The sequence below is a fragment of the Typopeltis vanoorti genome, chromosome 4 (assembly GCF_054136105.1).
Source record: "Typopeltis vanoorti isolate ZY-2024b chromosome 4, IOZ_Tvanoo_1.0, whole genome shotgun sequence".
Lineage (NCBI taxonomy): Eukaryota > Metazoa > Arthropoda > Arachnida > Uropygi > Thelyphonidae > Typopeltis > Typopeltis vanoorti.
The window spans coordinates 21638244-21663878 of NC_143552.1; the positions used below are offsets into that span (position 1 = coordinate 21638244).

Below are 25635 nucleotides of genomic sequence, written 5' to 3' on the forward strand. Positions count from 1 at the left end.
TAATGTAATCTGTGTGTCAGCCATTATATTTAGTTTCTCACTTGCTGCTTTCAAGGAGTGCGCATGCTCACCGAGAAGTTTGATGTGTGATTGACAGCTGACAAGAAAGGTGTTCGGTATCAGAGTAACGGCTGTAAACAAGATAGCGTTCGGAAGGAAATTAGAACACAAGCCAGCAGATATTTAGATTTGGAGGAATTTGAGTTTTTTTATGTGACAGTCAGAGGAAAATTCATAGTATATTCCGAAAAAGGAATCGTGGAACTATGAAGTTTTAAAGCAGAATAAGCATTGGTAGATAAAAGGAAAATATTACTATAGATGGTTTTAAAAGGAATATTCGAGGAAACGCTAATTGGATGATTTATAGTAGATTCTGAAAAGGGAATCGTAGAACTGTGAGTTTGTAAAGTGAAAGAGTTAAGACTGTCATTATACATTAGGGAATAAAATAAGAAATTGCTATTCACGTTCTAAAGGAATGTTCGAGGAAACGCTAATTAGGAAGTTTAATCTGTCTTAAGGACACCGGATCTAACTATTATTTCTACTAAAAAGAAGACAGAATTAAGTCAGGAAGAATAAATGTGTGCTACATAAATGATGAGAAAGGATCCTATGAAAATGAAGAATAAAGTCATATATCTTTGGAAAAGGGCCTTGACAGAGAAAGAAACTGGCTATGAACATTTTGTCATTGTGAAAACAAAATGTTTAGTCTAGTCTTAAGTGAAAGTTTATTTTTTAAAAGGCTTTGGATCCAATTAATTCTGTAATTAGTTATAGTTATGTAAAGTTGTTTGAAGTGTATATATATTGTTTGTGTTTTATTAAATGTGTTTATTTTGTATTTTGGTCTTGAGTCAGTGATTATTCGGATTCTGAAAGAAAGAGTTAAGGTCATTGCACCAATCGGAGTGAACCCTTGTGCAATAAATAAATATATAGGTACACTCGGAATTTAAAATAAAATAATTGTTGAACAGAGATCATCTCTATAGACATGATAATATTAAATAATTAAAAATCCTATATTTAAACAATGGCACAGCCAATAGGATTAATATTATGATAATATCCTCTACATAAAAATCTTCTCATTAACAATATATTACATCACTAGTATATAAAACTGAACACCATGTAGGATTTTATATTTTGAGAGTAAAAGCTATTATCAATAATTATGGCTGTAATAAAATCAAGGATATGTACCATCAGCTAGCTCAACATCTTTTGAATGATTTGTTAATAAAGAATTAATGGTTGATTAACAAAAAAAAAGCAAAAAAATGCTAAATATTTTTTGTCTAACAGTAACTGAAGCAATTTGAATAACAACACAAAATATCAGGCAAGCATTCAAATATTTTCACTATTTTAAATTAATTGTTTTGTTGATGTAAATGCAGAATTACAGTCTCCCGGACACCAGGAAGTATTTTACATCCTTTGTTAAGGTTAGGAGTGCTTTGTAAAGAAGAGACAGATTTTCAGAAAAACTTATGGTAATGTGCCTTTACTAGAGACCTGAAGTAGCTTGAAAAACCTATGATGTTTGGTCTCTAGTCACATAAAAAATATGATTCTATCATGTCCCCTCTTTTCCACCTATCCTCATAGACAATACTCTACAGAGCAGTCACCATTTTTTTTCCTGAATCCTTTCAAGCACTTCTACTTCTTATCTAGCACTGTGAGAAGCTGCATGATGGAGTTCAAACTGCAAACCAGTCATGAAGAAATGCTATTATGTTCAGCGCACATAACATTGTCAACATTCATGCCAACAGCTTGCATAATCTCTTTTATATGTGCACACTAAATGGGTGAACAACAGTCACGTAATCCAACAGATAAGCTTAGGTGTTGATGGTTATTCATGACTTATTTTTTTTTTTAACAGTATTAACAACACCAAACAATTTTATCAAAAAGATGTTTATTAATTGCTTATATTTTGCTGAATTTCAAGTCAGCATCATCAGAGCACAACACACTTGTACACGTGATAGTGAGTGAGTGAAACAATACAATTGCAATGGACAAAAGATCTAAAATCCTATTTTGGCACCCTCTAATATTGGAAAAAACAACATTACATTGCAGCTATGTGGTAGTTGCTCTTTGGATAACAGTCTCCCAAATTTTTGGCAAATTAATACAACCATCTTTGTTAAGGCTGGAAAAATTCTTCAAACCCATTGCTGACTCAAAAAATAATCTTTCAGATCCGTAACAACTCCTAAATAGCACATTCGTTTTCTCCCATCTAATCCTGTGTGAAGGAGTGTCCAAAGCATGGTCTACCAGTCCTGACTTGCCATAGTAATAGTAGCGAACGTATTTTTTTTATGTTCTTGAAGGTAGATGTTAACTGATCTTCCTGTATGTCCATAGTAGGCCAAGTCACAGTCACAAGGAATTTCATACACTCCTGGGTGTGCTAAAGGGTGAAGTTTATCCTTAGGTGAGCGGATCAGAGTTGCTAGTTTGACATGAGGTTTGAAAGTAGTGCAGAGGCCATGTTTCATCAGTACTTTGGCTATCTTCTCTGATGTACTTCTGACATAGGGGTGGGCAGAGTAATGGGATTACACAGTATTTTATCTATTTTGTGGGGATTGTGGCTGCTGGCCAAGAATGTATGGGCACAGATTTTTGAGTTCTGTGGTCAGAGCTGTGTCATTAGACTCTGTGTGTAAGTGTTTTAAAATGCGGTACTGTTGGACTGGATGATGATCTGATTGTTTATGTAGGTATCTTCCTGGCGTGTTGGCTTTGTGTAGATGGAAAAAGATAGTGATCCATCTGAAAGGCATGTGACTAATGTGTCAAGAAATGGTAAACAATTATTCGATTCTTTTTCTACTGTGAAGTGGATTTTGGAGTGTTGACTGTTTAGGTAGGTGACAAATGCATCCAATGTGTCTTGTCCATGGGGCCAAATGGCAAATACATCATCTACATACTGTTACCACACTAATGGCTTGCATGTGGATGTGTTAAGTACTTTGTTTTCAAAGTGTTCCATGTAAAAATTTGCTAAAGGAGAGGACAATGGGGAACCCATAGCAGTACCATTAAAATGTTTGTAGATTTTTCCTCCTGTGTGATTGATGATTCTGCACAGAGAAGATATTGTATACAAAGCACGATGGTTTGGTAAGTTGAAACTGAAATTGTCCAGAAAATTGAATAGGTTAGCCTTCCTTAAACAATGCCGCGACAACGATATCATTCCAGCTTTTCTCAAATTTAAAGAGAAATTACAATCGGCAAAAGAACATCGCTGGGTGAGTTTAGTGCTTCTCCGAGAACAAATCTCCGCTACTCGCATAGAGCTTAGTAAGTTAAACAGCTCTATTTCCACTCTAATCAACGTGTTAAATCCTGAAATGCGGACTGTCCTACATCACATCTCTGAAGTTGCAGCAAAAAAAGAATTTACAAAAGTAAAAAGCAGACACCAAAAATATACGAATTCCTACAACAGCGCCAACATACCAAGTTCTGACCGCAACTTCGACGAGACCCTGTGGTCATAAACCTATCATCCGAAATACTCACTAAAGCCGCCAAGAATGTGCTCATTCTAGGACATAACATTTCTGTCACACCCAGACAAATTCCGAAATTAGAAATCACGATGAAGGTAGAAAAGGGCATCCACGATCTTCTGCCGGCAATGGCCAATAACGTGCGTTTAGATATAGCAAGTATTCTAAACAAAGCTAAACCTCCAAAAAGCAATATGCCATGTAATCAAATAACTGCTTTAAAAAAGTTATATAAGAATAAAAATATTATTATTACAAAAGCCGATAAAGGGAATGCAACAGTGATCATGGATAAGAAGGTTATAACAGAAAAATGCAAGATCTCCTGTGACAGTTCCATGTACCAAATTATACATCGAGACTCCCTTATGTCTCAAAAGAAAAAAGTCCGAAAATTACTGAAAAAAGTGACATCCTGGCTCAAAGAAATCATCAAAAAACAAAACCAGTTCATGTTAAACCACCCCAGATTTATGGATTACCAAAAATGCTTAAACCTAATATCCCCTATGCCCCATAGTCGATAGCATAGATAGTCCCACGTATAAACTGGCCCAACAGTTAGCCAAGTCACTTGCTCCCCTTACTGGCAACTCCTCTACTTCTGTAAAAAATTCAGTCCATTTCAAAACACTAGTTAAAAATCTTATCCTAAAAAATTCAAACATAATGGTTAGCTTTGATGTCAGCTCTTTATTTACTAATGTACCACTTATAGACACTCTTGATTTAATCAAGTCTAAATTTCCCCCTGATATTTTTGAATTATTTAAAAATAAAATGTATGCAGGCTACTTTACATGGGGAGGAAAAATCTACAAACAGACTAATGGTACTGCTATCGGTTCCCCCTTGTCCCCTCCTTCAGCAAATTTTTACATGGAACACTTTGAAAACAAAATACTTAACACATTCACATACAAGCCACTAGTCTGGTTAAGGTATGTAGATCATGTATTTGCTATTTGGCCGCATGGACAAGACACGTTGGATGCGTTTGTTACCTACCTAAACAGTCAACACCCCAAAATCCACTTCACAGTAGAAAAAGAATCGAATAAATGTTTACAATTTCTTGACACATTAGTCACACGCCTTTCGGATGGATCACTATCTTTTTCCATCTACAAAAAGCCAACACACGCACACACACACATGAAGATACGTACATAAACAATCAGATCATCATCCAGTCCAACAGTATGGCATTTTAAAAACATTTACACACAGAGCCATTTGTTCTAATGATACAGCTCTGATCACAGAACTCAAATATCTGCACCATATGTTCTTGGCCAATGGCTACAATCCCCACAAAATAGATAAAATACTACATAGTCCCATTACTCCGCCATCCTCTCCCAATTCACAAGAACACAACATAACCATTTCTATCCCCTATGTCAGAGGTACATCAGAGAATATAGCCAAAATACTGATGAAACCATTTTCAAACCAGCAACTCTGATATGCTCGCCTAAGGATAAACTTCACCCTTTAGCACACCCAGGAGTGTATGAAGTTCCTTGTGACTGTGACTTGGCCTACTATGGACAGACAGGAAGATCAGTTAACATCTGCCTGGAAGAACATAAAAAAATACATTCGCTACTATTACTATGGCAAGTCAGGACTGGCAGACCATGCTCTGGACACTCCTTCACACAGGATTAGATAGAAGAAAATGAATGTATTATTTAAGAGTCGTTACAGATCTGAAAGATTATTTTTTGAGTCAGCAATGGGTTTGAAGAATTCTCTCAACCTTAACAAACATGGTTGCATTAATTTGCCAAAAATTTGGGAGACTGTTATCCAAAGAGCAACTACCACATAGCTGCAATGTAATGTTTTTTTTTTTTACAACATTAGAGGGGCTAAAACAGGACTTTAGATCTTTTGTCCATTGCAATTGCATTGTTTCACTCACTCGCTGTCACCTGTACAAGTGTGTTGTGCTCTGATGATGCTGATTTGAAATTCAGCTAAATATAAGCAATTAATAAAACATCTTTTTGATAAAATTGTTTGGTGGTGTTAATACTGTTAAAAAATAAGTCATGAACAGTCATGTAAATAATGTTGAACTTCCCACCATGGAGAAAAATAAACTTTTCCGTGTAGGATGTTTGGGAAGAGACTTTATTTATAAAGAGACTTTATGAGGCACGACTGTTTCTGTTGAAGTATCAGAGCGGGTTCATTTGCTTTGATGTAAAAATGTTCTATGGACAATGAACAAAATGCAGCAGTAGCTATTCTTACACCTTGATGATAGACAGGATCCAACCATTAGGAGAGGTGGGTACTCTTCTTTGTAGAACACTAGACTTGGGATCCATAAACCAGGTTTAATCAAACAAGTGCATGATAAAGGTGAAGCAAGGAATATCACTCTGCACCCTATTCTGTAGAAGATAGAAGGATATTAAGTGTTCCTTTTCACTCTTCTTTTAGCTGATTAATGTGCACAAGGAATATAAGCTTTCTGTAAAAAAATTACATAGGCACATGGAATGTCCGTTTACAGATTTGGACTGCCTACCAAGGAGAGACCTACTGTACATCTTAGGAGACTTAAATGCAAAAGTGGGAAAGAGTATGAGAGTCAGGCCGGAGTGTGGCATGTTTGGTCTGGGTGAATGTAACACCCATGGTGAAAGACTGTTGGAATTTGCCCGTGCTAACAGATTAGTTATTACCAATACCTTGCTTCCAGAAACATCCACGATGGACCTATACTTGGACATCTAACATTGATAGGTCAAGGCACCAGATTGATTACATCCTGGCTCTCCAGCAGTGGAAGACAAGCATCTCTGATGTGCATACTTGTCCTGGAGCAGTGGTACAGGCCATCAGCTGGTAAGAGCCAAAGTAAGACTAAGACTCCGAAAACTTCCAGGTCAGGCACATTCAACTAGATTGGATGTTATGGATTCACAGAAGAAACATCAACTCGGCTGGATGAGTTTTTGGAGACCAATGAGGAAATCTCACCAGAAATGCTTTGGGAAGGAGTCAAGATGATAATACAGGATACAGCAAAGACGTATCTCAGCCCAATAAGAAAACCAAGAGACCCATGGATATCAGATTCAACATGGGAACTAATCAAAAGAAGGCGGTTGGAAAAACAAAGAGACACAGGGACCGAAGAATACAAGAGACTGCATAGAGAAATCAGAAGAGCCATCAAGCAGGACAAGGAAAAGTTCTATACTAATAAATGTGAAGAAATAGAGTTCCAGATGAGAAGGCATAATTATAAAGGATGTTTTATTTAGTTCGTGACTTAAAGCACAAGTTTAAGCCTAAATTGAATGTCATCAAAGACAGGAATGGATCATTACTAACAGAAGAGTTGGAAATCAAAAACAGATGAAAAGAATACTGTGAGGAACTGTACAGCAGAGTGGATAAAGAAAATGTGGAGTCCTCCCACCAAGAAAATTTTGATTTGGAACCTCCTCCACTTAGGCATGAAGTTGAAAGAGCAGTTAAGCAGCTCAACAGCAATAAGGCCCCAGGTGCAGATGAAATCCCAGCAGAGTTAATTAAGGCCACAGGGGATGGAGGGATAAGAGTGTTTCATAGATTGATTACAAGGATATGGGAGACAGGATCATGGCCTAGAGACTGGAGGAAGTCAGTTTTCATACCACTACACAAGAAAGGTGATAAGAAGGCATGCAAGAATTATAGAACTATTAGTTTGATATCTCATGCAAGCAAAATTTTATTAAAGATCATGCTAAATAGGATTGAGGCCAAAGTTGAGGCAGAGATGCCCGAGGAACAAGCAGATTTTAGGAAAGGTAGGGGCACCAGAGATCAGATCCTTTGCCTTAGACAGATCATAGAAAAATATAAAGAATTCAGACTCCCTCTGGTAATGTGTTTCTTAGACTACTCTAAAGCTTTTGACTGTGTTGAGCATGTGAAACTGTGGGTAGTAATGAGAAGAATGGGTTTTCCTCAACACACTATCAGGTTGATAGCCAACTTGTATAAGGAGCAAGAAGCCACACTAAGAACAGGTGTTGGATTGACTGACTGGCTTCAAGCTGGAAAAGGAGTTAGACAAGGATGTTTACTTTCTCCTCACTTGTTTAGTATATATGCAGAGGACATCATCGTGAAGCATTGGATGAGCTCAGGACAGGAATTACGATAGGAGGTAGACTGATCAATAATCTGAGGTATGCTGATGATACAGTACTCCTTTGTAATGACATGGAAGAACTAGGACTAATTCTTGGCAAAGTTAACAAGATCAGTAATAACAGAGGACTTCAACTCAATTCTAGCAAGACAAAGATCATGGTTCTCAAAGGAAAAACAAACAGAGAAGCTCTTGAGAAACAAGTGTATCTTAATGGAGAAAGAATTGAGGAAGTCAGCAAGTTTGAGTACCTGGGATCCATTATTAATGTGAAGAATTGCTGTTCAGAAGATGTCAGAAAAAGGTTAGGAATGGCTAAAACAACAGTCAGAGACCTGTCTAAAATTTGGAAGGATGGATCTATCTCCATGGGAACAAAGTTGAGGATTTTAGATGCAGTTGTTTTTCCAACAGCGACTTATGGATGCGAGACTTGGAATCTAAAGAAGTCAGATAAGAAACGGATATCTGCTTTTGAGATGTGGTGTTACAGAAGGCTGTTGAGGATATCATATACTGAAAGGCATACAAATGAATGGGTGTTAGAAAAGATTAGTAGAACTTTAAGGCTCCTTAAGGATATTGACAGAAGAAATTTAAAATATTTTGGACACAGAAAGGATGGAAGGAGGACTTCTCAGAACAGTAATAGAAGGTAAAGTTCCTGGAAAAAGAGGCAGGGGTAGACCATCAATGAGATGGATGGATGGCATGTGTGGAGTGACTGATCTTTAGAGAGTTGAGGCTGCCAGAAAAGCAAACAACAGGACTACATGGCGAGGGCTGGTGTGGAACATCATCGAGCATCGGAGTGACCATACGGCATCTGTAGATGCCCAGTGAACATAGAAGTAAAAAAATGAGTCCAGAAAACTTGGCTTCTGTTGCTACTGTCCGATCCTTAAGTATGCATCAGAGTGAAGAGAGTACATTTTTGACAGTAGTGTACACAAAAACCTGAACCCATTACTAAGACCCCCCCCCCCCATGAACAGATATATTCAAATGCTTATTGAAGTTACCTTCATGTTACTTGTAACCCTCTGCTTATTGTAGGCCTGAAGTGGCTTGAAAAAGTTCATGTTTGATCTCTAGAGCAGGGTTTTCAGACTATGTAAAAATAAATTAAAAATACAAAAAATTATATAAAATTGTAAAAACAGCAAAAAAATCCTTAGCTCACCCACAATACAAAATGTACTGTAGGTTTGCAAATAACCTTTCGTGGATGGGAGCAACATAACAAAAAATATATATATACATATATGTATAGTAAAAAAATACAGAACATTGTCTACTGTAGCAGGAAGTCATTCAGTGACTGAATTTACTCGGGCAAAGAGTGTCACACTTAGATCCTTCTTCTTGGCAGCTGGGATAACTGCTTCTCACTTAGATTTGGCTAGAGAGAAAGTTTTAATTAAAAAAGAGAAAAAAAGGAAGATGCTGCTAAGATCCAGTTTATAAAGATCTTTCAATAAGTTATATCTCCAGGCCATGTCAGTCCCGCCCTTCCCCCGATGTCAAAGAAAACAAACCAGATGTTCAAATCTTAAGAATGCATCATGTATAATTTTTCTAGACAGGCCATATTGTCCAATGTTGATCAGTAGCTAAAAAAGTCATATTTGGAGAGAACATCATTGCTTTCTAAATACCAAAGAAGACTGGCATTTACTATTTTCTCCAATATCTTACAAAGACAGTTGATCTGCTCGATAGGTCAGTAACTGGGCTTGTGTTGGATCTTTTCCTGGTTTTGTGATGGCAATGACAACTAGCTTATGCCATGAATCTGGAAATTCATCCATGGTAAGTATTCTGTTGTATAGCAAGAGAAGTAAATACAATGAAGATGGTGGAAGATGTTTTATCAGCTCATAATGGATGTCATCAGACCCTACTATGCACTTTGTGCTGTTTTATTCTCATGCACTTGCACAAGAGTAAGTTTTTAGTTCCTCCTTAATGAATGGCTGATTACATGGTTTTAACCCATTTGTAGAAAAGTTGAGCTGCTCTTTCTCTTTTTGGTCTTTCAATATTAAATCACGAAGATAGGAAGTTGTTGCTGAGATTTTAGCAAAGTTTTCCCCTAAGTGTCTCTAACTGCTTTGGGTTTAGAAACTACACATCCTTCCATAGTAGAAGAATGGTGTGTTCTATATCTGCCATTCATCTTTGGGAACTTATCCCAAACAACTTTTGCACTGGTAGGATAACTGATAGAGAATGTAAATTTAGTCCATGTTTTTGACTCTGATGTCCAACATAATGCGATTTGGTCCAAGCATAGTTAAAACTGATATTTGATGTAATCTTTTTTGGCTGCTTGGGCACTCAGGGTTCCATTATAGCTTTGGATAGTGGAACTGAGATGATGTTTATGGAAATGCAGTTATTGCTGCTTGGACAATACAATCTGTAACATACATCACTGTTTCCCCGATAAGTGTTTGATTGACTGCTTCAGCATTAAATTTTGACCAGTCAGCCTAGTCAATTCTTCATATGGGCATTCGTGTAGGAAAACATGCTTAATCTCTAGGCTTTGGGATCTTATCTTATAAGATCTCAAAGCAAATCCTGTGAGGATGTAGTGGTTCACGTGAGGAAATATTGCAAATCACATGAAAACAATTGCTTCCATGTATTCTTAAAAAATTAACGTAACACAAGAAAAGAATGAATAATAAATTTAATAGTCAAATATTTCAACCTGAAAATTACAGGTTATCATCAGTGATATAAGGCAATTTGAATACAAAGTAAAACATGAACAATGAATTATTTAAAATAGTAAGCGTCTCATGATATACATAGAACAATGTAATGGATAACTGAGGAAACACTGCACAAATTAAAAAAAAAAAAATGTTTGATTAAAACGACTTTCTCTCATATCGTTTCGATAATGAGAGGCAGTCATTCTGATTCAGGTTCAGACAGTGGAGCAAAGCTTTGGTGCTTTCTTTAAACATTTGTTTGATAGCAGCAATGACAGAGTAAGCATATTTCAGGCCATAGGATACTGTGGTTGATATCAATTACATGGTGTGCTGGGCCAGATTTCTCAAATTTGAATCTTCCTCATAAACTAATCTCATCAAAAAAAGTTACATCACAACCAGTCACAACATACATACCACACCAGAATCAATTCATTAAAAACTCACCTTCACATCCATTTTACTAACATAACACAAATGTAAATCATGTTCACCATCACCTGCAGCTTCCAGACCAGATATCTTATTTCTGACAGAAACCCAGAGTGCAGCTACTACTACTACTACCACCATCCACCTCCAATGTCTGAACTACACACTTTACAATTCTTTTTGCCAAAAGGATGGTACCTGTGCCTTTGCAAAATCTACCATAGCCTGGCACAGAATGACTAATTTAGCATCTTCTGCTTTTAACCTTCTCTGGCTCAAGGTTCTCTTTCCCCATTCAGTAACATTCATTTTTGAATTTAGCAGTCTCCAAACACTGATAACCACCATCAGACTTCTTCACATTCCTTTCCACGAAACTTGAGCATCTGCAACCCAGTTATTCAAATAGTGACATCATCTTCCTGGGCAATCTCTACATTCACAATTCCAACTGGCTCCCCTACTCCAACACTGCTGACAAATTGGACAAGAAACAGAAGTCTCTACTATAAGTAATGACCTTATACAAATTGTACTGCCTACTTGAATTACTGATAACCTGCTTCACTATCTAAATACTCTGGATCTCTTTTTGATTTGTTCTTTGTTCAGATACACCATAGAGGTCACATCTCATTTTGGCAACTCAGACCACAATATTGTACAAGTCTCCTGTCTCTATTCCAACCACTCCTTGCATCCTTTGGCACTATGGAGGAGCCAATTGGGATGACCTCCAGAATTTCTACTATTCCTTTCTTTTTTCTGACTATTGTTTCCACTCATCTGAGCCCAACAACTATTGTGAATAAGTGACAAAACTTATTCTCACTGCCATAAAGGCATCCTGTTACATCCATAATCCTCATCTGCTTTCCAAGCCACAGTTTAACCAAGTGTATCAAAGCAGTTGAAGAAAAAAAAAATTAGCTTACTGCATGTAGCTACATCAATAACACTAGCATCATACTCTGCCTATACCAAAGCATGCGACATATGCAAATCAGTCAGAAGATCCAAATTTGATTTATTAAAGGCTGACAGGAAAAACTTGCCTTCTAGTCCTTTGTTAAGGTCACTGGATGCAACTTCTACTCTCTTGCACTCCAACCCCCCCTCACCTCCTTCTCTCATCATGATGTCACCACTGTTGCTTCACCCAAAAAAAAGAAAGCTGACCTCCTGCCATCACTCTTTTCCTCAAACTCCTGCATAAATGACCAAGAGAAACTAATCTCCTACCATACCAGAATCCAAGTACTGTATGCTTACTGTAGTTTTTCAACACAAAGCATCTGAAAAGTACTAAATAACTTGGATACTCAAGTCTTCTGGTCCTGACAGCATCTCTAATTGTTCTGAAACATTATGTCTATCCTGCGTTGTTGTCTCTATAACATTATACATATCTGGTATTTATCCCAAAGTATGGAAGCAATCTCATATCAATCCTATTCCAAAAAAGAGTGATAGAGTCTATTGTCAAACTACCAATCGACTGCTATCACCTCTGTCCTATCTAAAATAATGGAGAAAGTCATCAATAGTTAACACCTCCACTACTTTGAGACCCACTAATTAATCAGCAACCACCAGTACAGATTCTGCCATTCAAGATCCCCAGCTGTCTGTCCTTGTAACTTACACCACTCTCCAGTGGACACGTGCCGTGGAAAGGTTCGGAGAAATGTGTGTTGTTGCCCTTGATGTTTCCAAAACTTTTGACCATGTGAGGCACAGAGACCTACTAAAGAAATTGCTATCCTTTGATCTTCCTGCCACCTTCTGTAACTGGGTAACCAGCTTTCTCTCTGGTTATTCTATGTGGGTCATGGTAGATGGCTCCCTCTTTTTGAGCTTCACCATCAATGCTGGAGTACTTCAAGGCTCTGTCTTATCACCTACTCTCTTTCTCCAAATGCCCTACTCACAATCATTACTAATGCTATCCACAGCTTTGCAAATGATAGTACTATCCTCTTATTCTATTCATTCAATAAATCATACAGTACTCTAACATCCTAGGCTACATGATAACTATAACAAGTGCCTTAAACATTAATCTATATACTATCCTTCCATTGGGCAATTATTATATTCAATGCCACCAAAACACAGTCTTGCCTTTTCTCTCACAAAAGAAATCTCAGCTCACCTACCCTTACCCTACACAAATCATCAGATAAGATCAGATCTCTCTTTGCTCATTTTATAAGCACATCACATAGCCACCTCAGTATCCAAGAAACTAGGCATTCTCTTTCATTCAAAAGGATATTTTACACTCATCCAACTCCTTACTATATACCCCAAATCTACCTAGAATACTACGTACGTTTGGGTGTGGTGCAGCTAAAACTTCTCTTAAAATCCTTGATGCTGTCCAGAGGTAAGCAATTAGGCTCATTGATGATCCCTCTCTTACAGATTCACTTCAACTTCTATCTCACGTATTTTAGTATGATGCAGTATTTGAGCACTGTGTCTATTCTACAGGTACTTTCATGGTCCACTGCTCCAGTGAATTGACAACTATCATTCCTTCACTTTCAGTTGCACCTGTTAATACAAGAGCAGCAACTGTCCAACATCGTTTTGCTGTGCAACTGCATACCCATTGAACCTGCTTCTCTTCCTCTCTTATTCTGTTCACCTCTGTCCAATGGAATAGCCTTCCTCATGAAGTATTCCCAAACAATTACAACCTGCAACTCTTCAAAAAAATAAAAAATAAATAAACTTCTATCCTAACTATAAATTCATACATATGCCACAGTAATAAACTTTTTAAGAATATGTAAATATTTTGTCTTAAGTATCATAAGACATCATCAGTACAGTTATTAAACAACAATAGGAATTACATTAAAAAAAAACAGTGCTCATGCTTACGTTGGAATCCTTTTATGTATACAGTAGTGTGTTTAAGGCTGTAATTAAATTAAATTAAAATATAACTGATACATTTATTTTATACAGTTGAGGATAACAATTTCCCAGACTTTTGGGATAGTGAGACAGTCATTACAGCTAAGATTGGGTCTGTACCATAAGGCTTCAAGCACTTTCTTTATACAAACGCTCATGTTTATATATGGATCGATATAGTAGCTTGGTGTGTTGCCATTGGATCTTGTGGTTGCCAACCAAAACCTTCAAAACTTGAATTGGAATGATTGCTTCTCATTATTTTATTGATATGATTGATGATATGGGAGAGTCTTATTCTAATCAAACAGTAATGATTTTTTTTTTTTTTTAATAATATGTTTCCTCTGTTATCCATTTTGTTGTTGTTATGTTCAACGTCATGCAGTTCTTACTATTTTAAATAATTCATTATTTGTGTTATACGTTATATTCAAACTGCTTGATGCCATCGATGACCTCTAATTTTTAGGTTGAAATCTTCTTGCTCGGTCTCCTCATGTCTGAGGACTTGTGACCCTAGCCACACTGTCTCTCCATTTCCTTCTGTCTTTTGTTTCAGAAGAGGCCAACTCCAAAGTAAGACTGGTGCTCTTTTTTTTTTTTTTTTTTTTTTTTTTTTTTTTTTTTTTTTTAAAATCTGGTCCAACCATCTTGGTCTTGGGCATCCTCTTTTTCTTTGTCCTTACACTTTTGCCCTGGATGATAAGTTTTTCCATTGTGTCTTTTTCACATCTTGAAATGTGACCGAAATATTTGAGAATTCTTTCATTTACAATGTCACATAGCTGCCTCCTGATTTTTAGTTGACTTATTATACTTTCATTAGCCTTTTTGTCCATCCAGGAGTCAACATACTTCTCCAGCACAATATCACAAAGCTGTTTATCTTGTCCATATCTTTTGGCTGAATGCCCATTATTCAGCACCATAAACAAAATTCATGACTTATTTTTCACGGTATTAACAACACCACAAACACTTTTATCAACAAAGATGTTTTATTAATGCTAATATTTCGCTGATTTTCAACTCAGCATCATCAGAGCACAACACACATGTAAACGCGACAGTGAGTGAGTGAAACAATATAATTGCAAAAGACAAAAGATCTAAAGTCCTATTTTTTGCGCCCTCTAACGGAAAAAAAAGAAAAAAAAAAAACAGCAGTTATCCAAGACTTTTTCTTAGGATAACCGTCTCCCAAATTTTTGGCAAATTAATGCAACCATATTTGTTAAGGTTGGGAGAATTCTCCAAAACCTTTGCTGACTCAAAAAATAATCTTTCAGATCTATAACGACTCCTAAATAGCAAATTCGTTTTCCTCCATCTAATCCTGTGTGAAGGAGTGTCCAAAGCGTGGTCTGCCAGTCCCAACTTGCCATAGTAATAGTAGCGAATGTATCTTTCATGTTCTTCCAGGCGGATGTTCACTGATCTTCCTGTTTGCCCATAATAGGCCAAGTCACAGTCACATGGAACTTCATACACTTCTGGGTGTGCTAAAGGGTGAAGTTTATCCTTTGGCGAGCGGATCAGAGTTGCCAGCTTGACAACAATTTTTGAGTCAGCAATGGCTTTGGAGAATTCTCCCAACCTTAACAAATATGGTTGCATTAATTTGCCAAAAATTTGGGAGACGGTTATCCTAAGAAAAACTCCTGGATAACTGCTGTTTTTTTTTTTTTTTTTTTTTTTCGTTAGAGGGCACCAAAAATAGGACTTTAGATCTTTTGTCTTTTGCAATTATATTGTTTCACTCACTCACTGTCGCGTTTACATGTGTGTTGTGCTCTGATGATGCTGAGTTGAAAATCAGCGAAATATTAGCGTTAATAAAACATCTTTGTTGATAAAAGTGTTTGTGGTGTTGTTAATACCGTGAAAAATAAGTCATCAATAACCATCAATGCCTAAGCTTATCTGTTAGAACCATAAACAAAAACTGAATACACCAAGCTAGTGACCAGTCTTGATATAGTGGTGATAGAAATGTTTTTGTCTTTCCATGTTTTCTGCAAATGCACTGTTGCTGACCTTGCCATGGTAATTCTTCTTTTAATTTCTGGTTTACATCTACTCTTGGTGATTATTAGAGCTCCAAGGTAAACGAATTCATTCACCTTCTAAAAGTCAGTGCTGTGGGCAAAATTGTCATTTTCATCTATAGCCATGTATTTTGTTATATCACAATTAATTCTTAAACCATATTTCAGGCTTACCCATTTAACTCTTAAAGAGGGATTCCAGTTCTCCTTCGCTTCTGGCAATAAGAATTGTATCATCAGCATACCTTCTTCTTCTTCTGCAGCTTTTCCCACTTAAGTAGGGTCGCTGTTTGAAGTGAGTCTCCTCCACAACCTCCTGTCTTGAGCTGTAGCCACATCCAAGTTCTTCATTCTCAAGTCCTCCTCCACCATCTCCCTCCATCTCTTCTTTGGCTGCCCACGCTTCCTCCTCCCTTGCACATCCATCTGCATGATGTCTTCCCACATACTCTTCCTCCCTTCTCATCACATGACCAAACCATCTCAACCTTGCCTCCTGTATCTTTGCTCCTAAGTTCATAACTTTCACTGTTCCCCTTACATAGTCATTTCTCAGATGATCTTTTCTGGTCACAACGCACATTCACCTAAGCATTCTCATCTCCGCTACCTCCATACTGCTGATGTTATTTTACCTCAGGGCCACAGTTTCCATAGCATACGCCATAGCTGGTCTCACTACTGTCCTGTAGATTTTGCCTTTTAGATTGATCGGCATCCTCCCTTCGCATAGCACTCCAGCCATCTCTCTCCAGTTCCTCCATCCTGCTTGTATTATACATCCCACTTCCTTCTCGGCCTCACCATCCTCTTTTATTGTTGAACCTAAGTATCTAAAGTCACTGACTTTCCTGATGACATTTCCTTCCAGCTCCAGATCTGTCTCCTGGCTGCCATCCACTTTGCAACACATATACTCTGTCTTACTTCTACTCAGTCTCATACCTCTCTCTTCCAGTACTTTCCTCCAACTTTCCAGTTCAGCTGCCACTTCTTCTCTTGATTCTGCACACAGCACGATGTCATTTGCATACAACATAGTCCAAGGAACGTCTTCTCTCACCTCCTCCATCACAATATTAAACAGGAACGGACTTAGTGCCCTTGATGCAAGCCAATTGTCACTGGAAAACTTTCTGTCTCTCCCAGGCAGGTCCAAACTTTTGTCTTCACATTTCTGTTCATCTCCTGCACCAGCCTGACATATTTTTCTGGTATCTTCTTCCCCCCCAGACACCTCCAGACTTCTTGCCTTGGCACTCTATCATACACCTTCTCCAGATCAATAAATACCAGATGTAGCTCCCATTGCTTCTCTCGAAACTTTTCCATCATCTGCTGTAACCCAAAGATAGCATCTGTCGTCGATCAACCAGGCATGAAGCCAAATTGCTCCTTTGCAATCTCCACCTCCTTCCTCAGTCTCCATCAAGAACTCTCTCTAGGATTTTCATTGTGTGGGACATCAACTTTATTCCTCTGTAATTCTTACAGTCTTGTGCATCCCCTTTACTCTTGTAGATGGGGACAAGAGTACTTTCCCTCCATTCCTCAGGTATATTTTCCTGTTGACAAACTGTTATTAACAGGTCCCACAGCAGGTTAATTCCCTCTTCCCTGCCTCCCACTGGGATCCTGTCAGGGTCCACCGATTTTCCATTCTTCATCCTCTTTATGGCCTCCTTCACTTCCACTCTACTAATGTTCTGCACCATCCCCTCCCTCTCATAAGGCTCCCCATCTTCTCTGTGAGTCTTTGCATTTTCTTCATTCAAAACCCCTTCAAAGTATATTCTCCATCTGTTTCTTATATCCACATCCCTTCTTAATACCCTTCCTCCAGTGTTTGATCTGCCTCACATGTACGATTTCCTTTGATGCCTTATTTCTACATTTTGCCAATCGATAAATCTTTCTCTGTCTTTCCATCGTTTCTAATTGATCATAAGGGTCTTGATATGCCATGGCCTTCGCCTGTGCAACAACTCGCTTGGCTTCTCGCTTTTTCTCTATGTACTCCTATCTGTCCTCTTCCACTCTTGACTCGTCCCACTTCTGCTTTGCCTTCTTCTTAGCCATCATTGCTTCTTGTATAGCACGCTCACAGATTCGAGACCCTTCAACACTTCTGCGCATGTCAACAGGAGATGAATCCATTCTGATAATAGGGTAATCAGTCCATATTGCAGGATGAGTTGTTTATTATTACGTGTCGTAAAATTAACTTCTCTTTTATGACCATTGTAGTCAACTATGTTGCTTGTATAACAGCTGGAAAATTTTACCTATAAAGCACATGATTTTGCATGTTGACGACCAATTCATACGTCCTTCATTTCTTTCTCCCCTTCAGTATGAATAGACTATTCTTGGCAATACGCCAAGCGGAGATCTACAAACTGTGGGCGAACTATACATTATTATTCCACCACCAACCCTCCTCCTGCTCTCTAATCTTTCCAGATGTTTCACCGAGCACCTCAGAATTGCACAGCTTAGAATTGCTTTTAAATTATGTCTCCACCAATCTTGTACACTTTCTAGTCCATCCAAAATCCTCTCAACACCTTCTCCCTAAAACGGTTCCTCACACTCTCTTCTTTTAAGTGAAATCACTTAATTGTCTTCCTCCCATGGCTTCCAAAGGTTGTTATCTTTGACCTTATTTTAAAGTCTGCGCACAGCAGCTGGTGTTGCTGCGCCACTTGATCTGTTGGGATTACCTTACAATCTGTTACTGCCTTAAGTTGTTTTCTTCTAGTCAAAATGTAGTCAATCTGTGAAATGTTGTTGCCACTTCTAAATGTTATCAAATGCTTTTCCCTCTTACAGAAAAAGGAGTTCACAATTGCTAGATCAATGGCTACTGTGAAGTCCAAAATCCTCTCTCTCTCTCCTGGTTTATCCTTCCCACTTCCATGGCCACCATGCACCCATTCACAGTCCCTATTCTGTCTCCCTATATGTCAATTCAAGTCTTCTCTGACAATCACCGTCTCGTTTTCTTCAAGTTCCCTCATTTCTTCATCTAGCACGTTCCAGAATTCATCTTTCTCTTCTGCTATACAGCCAACTTGTGGGGCGTATACACATAAGACGACCAGTTGCTCTTCTCCAAGACCTAGTTTCATTCACATGACCCTGTCATTCCTCCTACCCACTTCCAGTACTTTGCCCTTCATTCTGCCACACACCACAATTCTGACACCATTTCTTCCCTCTTTATTCACTCCAGAATAGAACAATTTATACCCGTCTCCTGCATGCATAAAATGTCCAACTTCCTCTTCTGCTTCAATACTGCCACCTCTCTTCCCCTTCCAGTCATGCTTCCAACATTCTCTCCACTTGCTGGGCTCGCTTCTTTAACTGAACCCCGCCCTTGATGTGACAGCCCTCGTCCACTTTTCGCAGCTGTAGGGCGATGTGGCTCCACGTCACTTAAGGGGTATGCCCTAGCCCTTGTATCACTTTCTTTTCGACTTGTTTGATCATAGCTAGAGTTGAGAAACCACTACCTTGTCTTTTAAGTGCCTTTCTCATAATGCATTCTCCATAAAGATTGTATAGATCAGGGAAGAGTATGCATCCTTGGCTTACATCTTTCTCAAAGTTGACCCAATAAGTTGTTTTTCCATCCATCTTCACTGCAGCCTGATTCCTCTTGTAGTGTTGTTTATCAAGGGAATATTAAATTCTTGAGCCTTATCATCCAAGTGCCTTAGATGAGAAATTTGATCTCTGGTTCCACATCCTTTTCTAAAACCTGCCTATTGTGCAGGAAGTTGTTGCTCGACATATTGTTTAAGTCTTTCTTTAATAATACAGAGACAAATTTTGCTTGCATGTGAGATCAAGGCTACAGTTCTTTAATTATTGCATATGTTGGCATTTATTTTTTGTATGTTGGAATAAAAATGGATTTTACCCAATCATCAGGCCAATCTCCTGCCTCCCAGATTTCATTACAAATTTTTTGATGATTTCAATTCCTATGGGTCCAAGACATGCAAGAAGTTTGCTTGGTATTTGTTCATGGCCCAGGTTTTTTCCCTTTTCTGAGTTTTTTTTAGAGCTTCTTCAACCTCTTCTTTTAAAATGCAAGGTTCCTCATGGAAGTCTCTGGTGTTTTCTTTGTTGAATGAGACTGAATTATCTTTGTATACTAAGGATGTTTGTTGGATCAGTATGAATATGATTGTTGACATCAACTATATTTTAATACTTTGGTTTGATTTTGATTTGGGTGATCTTCAATTTCTCTGCATATGTTGTTGATAAAGTTGTTTTTACCTTTAATGCGAAGTTTTTTGATAAACTTGGATAACTCACTACAGATCTGCCTATCATCTTCCGTTGAAAGTCAAAAGGACTTTCAACGGAAAGTCAAAAGTCTCTGTTTCAGAGTTTCATTTGATATCGATGGTGTGCTGATGCTGGATTTATTGGGGAACACTGACTTTGCAGTTTCCAGTAATATTATGATTTCAATACTCTGGCATTGAAATCACGCTTAATGATCAAAATGTCTCTTTTCGGTATGGCATCTATGGCTAAATTCAGATCCCTGTAGAAGAGGTCAATGGTCTCTTCGTCTGTATCACTTGCAGGTGCATAAATTTGCAAGAGTATGGTTGGTATTGGATTACAGTCAATCCTTAAAGAAATTATCCTATCGTTGATAGGGTTTTAACTCAACAATGATTTGAACATACATTTTTTGACAATTATTGCTGCTCTGTTTCTGCTTATGGGATCATGTCCAGCAAAATAAATGGTATTGCCTAGCTGCGATGTAAAGTGTCTCTTGATTTTCAAATGTGTTTCGGCGATTCCTAGTATATCGATGTTTAGTCTTTTCATTTCATTTCGCACTATGTCCAGTTTGCCTGTATGTAGTAGTCCTTGTACATTTTCCTTAATTGATGCTCTTTGGTAATAGCTGGATTGTGGCCGAGAAAGGTATCAGTTTTTTGAATGTCATAGGTTCTCGGCGGGCATCTATTGGGAGTGAACGTTTCTTTCCCCTCTGTGTCCGGAGGTACTATCTTGGTTTGCTAGGCTGGTAGCTGCCCAACTCTTATCATCATTCCTCATTGTAGCTATATAGTTGTCATGTGAGGATCGTACAGTGGTTTTTCCTTGCTTTCTCTACCACAGAGCTATTGCCAATAATGCTGATTCGGTCATGCTAAATGCTGTCTGGACATGAGCCCTTTGGTGATATCGCCTATATTCAGTCTCATGCCAATAATGGAATGTGCTGTTGACCACTTCCAGGGCATCTCACTTAGTCTGGCTCCTACCCAAATGAGACAACCTGACCGGCTTGGGTGGCCCTGCCAGTTGCTAAGCAACTGCTGATATAGCTCTCCGGGTTGTCAGAGCACACAAGCCCCCTCACCATGTCAAGGTGGAGATACCTTTGAGGGAGCTGAAATACGTGTTGAAATATTTGGCTATTAAATTTATTACTCACTTCTTTACTCGTGTTATTGTATTAATTTAATTAGGCTTACAGATGATCCTTCTCTTACAGATTCACTTCAACCTCAATCTTGCAGATGTAGTGTTCAGCACTGTGTCTATTCTTCAGGTACTTCCATGGTCACTGCTCCAGTTTGGCAACCATCATTTCTCATTACCCAAGTGTATGCAAATGAGAGTTTGAGAGTGAATTATTTGCTATGACTATGCTACTTGTATATAGAAGCTGTTGACTTCAACATCATTGGCCTCAGTATCTCATAATATATAGCATGCATCTGAAAGGAAGTGTGCTGTGCATTATGGGATACAGAAGTAAACCTCACGGCACAGGTATCGCTGAAACAACAATTACTGTTCTATGTATGTTCTCTGACATCTCACATGAACATTGGAGCAAATTGTATTGCAGAATGCAAACAGGCACAGGCATACAAAAGCAGAATACCTTAATTGGAAGGGAAAGGTCATTATTGACAAGCATTGACTCAATGATATGGCCTCATCCATTCATGATGGCAATATCCCATAGAATGGCATATCTATTAAAGTTGTCCATAAGAAGTATGGGCTGAAGAAGTTAAAATGTAAGATTATCAAGATCAATCTGATTTAAATGAAACCAGGTGGTCAATAAACAGAACTTACTGTAATAAGAAATCCCACTGAATGGCAAATGTCTACTTGCTGGAAAAGGAGTATGGTTGCTTACTAGAATAACTTTGCTATGAACAGGTCCATCATCACCAGTTCTATCTTTAGGAATAGTGAAATATCTTAAGGTAGGAGATCCTCACTGTTTTTTGGTAGAATTCACAATGGTTCCAGTGTAAGAATTTTGCTATTCTTTTGGCTTTGTAGATTTGTCCATTTCCAAAAGGTTGAGGACTTAACTTTGTCTGGTTTGTATTTATCAACTAATTTTAAGAAGTAAGAATGGCCAATGTTCATCCCTTCCTCCGAAAACTGTTTAATGCAAAACCAGATGTACCAGGATCAGTTATTGAATTTATTTTCAGTGGATACAGAAGTATCCATTTTTCTGTGAGGCTGTTGTAGTTTTTCTTTCAGTGATGTCCTTGCAATAATATTCTTGACAAGTAGCTTCTCACTGAGTGGGATCATTTTAGGAGTTGTTTCAATAGTGAGACCATAACAGGCTGGATGACTAATGTGCTCTATAAAAAATCACTCACAGTTAGAAAGTTCATGTGTGCTGAAATTATCAGATGGTGAAATAGATGCACGTTTTGCATATGTCTATTCCACTATTCAAACAAAAATTATAAACAACAAAAATCTATAAAATAAAATCTCAAACCTGCTTCATTAATATATGGGGCCTCAATTCCAACTTAAATGATGTGTGCATCACCAGACATTTGTCCATAAGAGAAAAACAGTATAGAGGAATTATTTTCTATATGTTAGTGAATTTTCAAAAACTTTAAAACCAGTATTTATTTCCCTTCCCAGTAATTTTATGTTAATTAAAAAAAAGAAAAGAAAAACGTGGATGAAATTTTTTGATAATCTTTTATTTCATTCTTTTTTACATTTTAAAACTTGAACACCATAAGCTATTTTTTTAATCTTACTTCGTTTGCGTAATCCTGTAGGTATTTGTTGTTGTGCTTCCACAGTATGGCCTGGAAGTAGATTAAGGATATCAGGTATAGCTCTCCAACCAGGAGATGTAAGAAACTGTGTCAGCCGTATAGTAAGAGGAGCATAACCACTATGAACATAGGAGATGTCTACAGGGTTCTAGAGAAAAAAAAAAGGAAGAATTACGCTATTACTTCAATCTGTGAAGATATAATTATGTAAGTATTATACATGAAACAAGAAAAATAAAGCATTTTCACTTAGTCAGAAAGCAATTTATACCAGACAAGAAATTATATTCTTGTTTTAGTGCTTTATCCAAGTGTAAGCAAATAAGAGTCTAAGAGCGAATTATCTGCTATGACTATGCTGCTTTAATATAGAAGCTGTTGACTTCACATCATTTGCCTCAGTATCCCATGGTGTATAGCAATACATGCATCTGAAAGGAAGTGTGCTGCTGTGCATTATGGGATACAGAAGTAATTGATGTGAAGTCAACAGTCTCTATATACAAGTAACCTAGTCACGAAGATACTTCACGAACAAACTTTTGTTTGCTTATAAGTGTGGTAAAGAATTAAAATGAGAACATACTTTCTTGTTAAGTATAATTTACTTTCTAGCAAAGTGAAAAATCTTTCTACAATTATATACGATTCAGATATAGTTGTAGAAAGCATTTTTATAATATGGTGATATATGATATCAACATATTATAAAATTATATATACTATCAAAAGCATATGATAATAAGCTTTTGATATATGAAGGGAAATAAATACTGGTCATCAAACAATAGTCATACTGCATCGTCTGTCGTGCAGGTTATCAAAGGACGCGTTTGGGTTTTAGGCAGAGGGACCCGTTCGAAAAATATGTTACAGTCTCCCTTAGACACCACTCCTCAGCACTCTGCTAGAGGAAACTCCATCAACGGGCCTGCTACCTATTTGGAGAGGTGTTTAGGGGCAGCGCAAAGAAATGGTTCTGCAAAAGGATGAAATGGCAACGACAACGGCACCAGACTATGGCTTTAGGCAACTGGAACATCTTCTCTCTGACAGGGAAGAAGGAACTGGTCGAGGAAGCCAAGAGCTACCAACTAGATTTAGTCAGCCTTTCTTTGAACAAGAGGAGAGGCTCTGGAACTGTCGACCTGGATGAGAGGTGGAAGCTCTACTACTCTAGTGTGAGCCCGACAATGTCTGCTCATGTGGGTGTGGGGATACCCACAAGCCCTCGGCTGTCAAACTGTATTGCTGAGTGGAACCCAGATTCTGAGTATTGGCTCCAGAATACTCTGCCTTCCTAGAGGAAGTGGATGCTGCTTTTGACAGGGTGGCAGACATGGAATCAGTCCTGCTAATGGGTGACTTCAATGCACATGTTGGAACAGATGACCAGACGTGGAGGGGTGCGGTTGGGAGGAATGGAGACCATGACCTCAATGCAAATGGGTTGAAATTATTGGACTTCTGCTGTACTAACAGCTTGTCCATAATGAATACCTTCTTTCAGCACCGAGAAGTCCCTAAGTACACCTGGTACAGGGATACACTTGGCCAAAGGTCTCTGATTGACTTCTTTATAGTCTCAGCAGACCTATTTTCCTCAGTGCTGGACATTCGTGTAAGGAGAGAGGCAGAACTGTCAACTGACCACCAACTTGTTGCATGCACTCTATGGCTTCAGAAACCAGATGCTACCATCAACACTGGTAGGCCTAAACAGCAATACCGTGTGAAATGGGAGGCACTGGAAAATGAGGCTGTGAGAAAGAATTTTGCAGATGACATTTCCTCCAGGTCCAAAGGATTCCCAAGTTCTGCTTTGCTGTCTTTACTGCCTCGGCAGCAGCTTTTCGTGCCTCAGTGTATCAGAAATGCATCTCAGGTGACCTGACCCTAAGCCATATTAGGTAGGCCTCCTTTTTTGCCCGGACAGCTTTTTGGACCTCTTGGTTCCACCAAGGTGTTCTTTTCTCACTGCCCATTGCCACGCCGAGCTGCTTTCTGCCACAGCATGAAAGTGCAGAGGCATTGACAGCAGTTTTAAACAGCTCCCACTTCTCTTCAACATCTGCAGTATGCTTGGGAATCTCTGCCACCTTCGAGGGAGGAAATCGTGCACAGCAAGGACAATTAAGGACTTTGATGGTACACTTTTAATAACCGAGAAGGATATCCTTCCTCCACAGATGGAGGGAATACTTTGAGAGCCTTCTTAACCCAGGTGGCCCAGCAGTTGTGGACATCCAAGAGGTGCAGATCGAGGCAATGACTAGTCTCACAGCAGAAGAGGTCCATTTAGCAATAAAATCAGGCCAGACTGGTGATGATGAAATTCAGCCCGAAATGCTAAAAGCCTTAAATTGAGATTGGGTTCTCTAGCTGACTCGAGTGTGTCAGGCTGCTTGGATATCTGGGTGAGAACAAAAGCAATGGCAGACAGGCATAATAATACCAGTCTTCAAGAAGGGAGACCAGAGAGACTGCAGCAACTATTGTGGCATCTCTCTGCTCAGCCTGCCTGGGAAAGTATATGCTAGGTGCTTGGAAAGAAGGTGCAGGAGCATAGTTGAGTCAAAGTTCCAGGAAGAACAATCTGGCTTTCATCCTGGTAGAAGCACAATTGACCAAATCTTCACTTTAAGACAAGTCTTTGTGAGAAAT

At 38.4% G+C, this 25635-nt stretch overlaps 1 protein-coding gene across 3 annotated transcripts in view; it reads right to left on the reverse strand.

Annotated features, from left to right (window-relative positions):
- The window catches only part of car (vacuolar protein sorting-associated protein 33A), a 396220-nt gene that overhangs the window by 55675 nt on the left and 314910 nt on the right, over positions 1–25635 (reverse strand). For all 3 annotated transcript variants that reach the window (XM_090391677.1, XM_090391678.1, XM_090391679.1), the window contains exon 14: positions 22951–23119. In XM_090391677.1, the coding sequence (XP_090247803.1) occupies positions 22951–23119 (169 nt within the window). The remainder of the gene's footprint in view (positions 1–22950; positions 23120–25635) is intronic.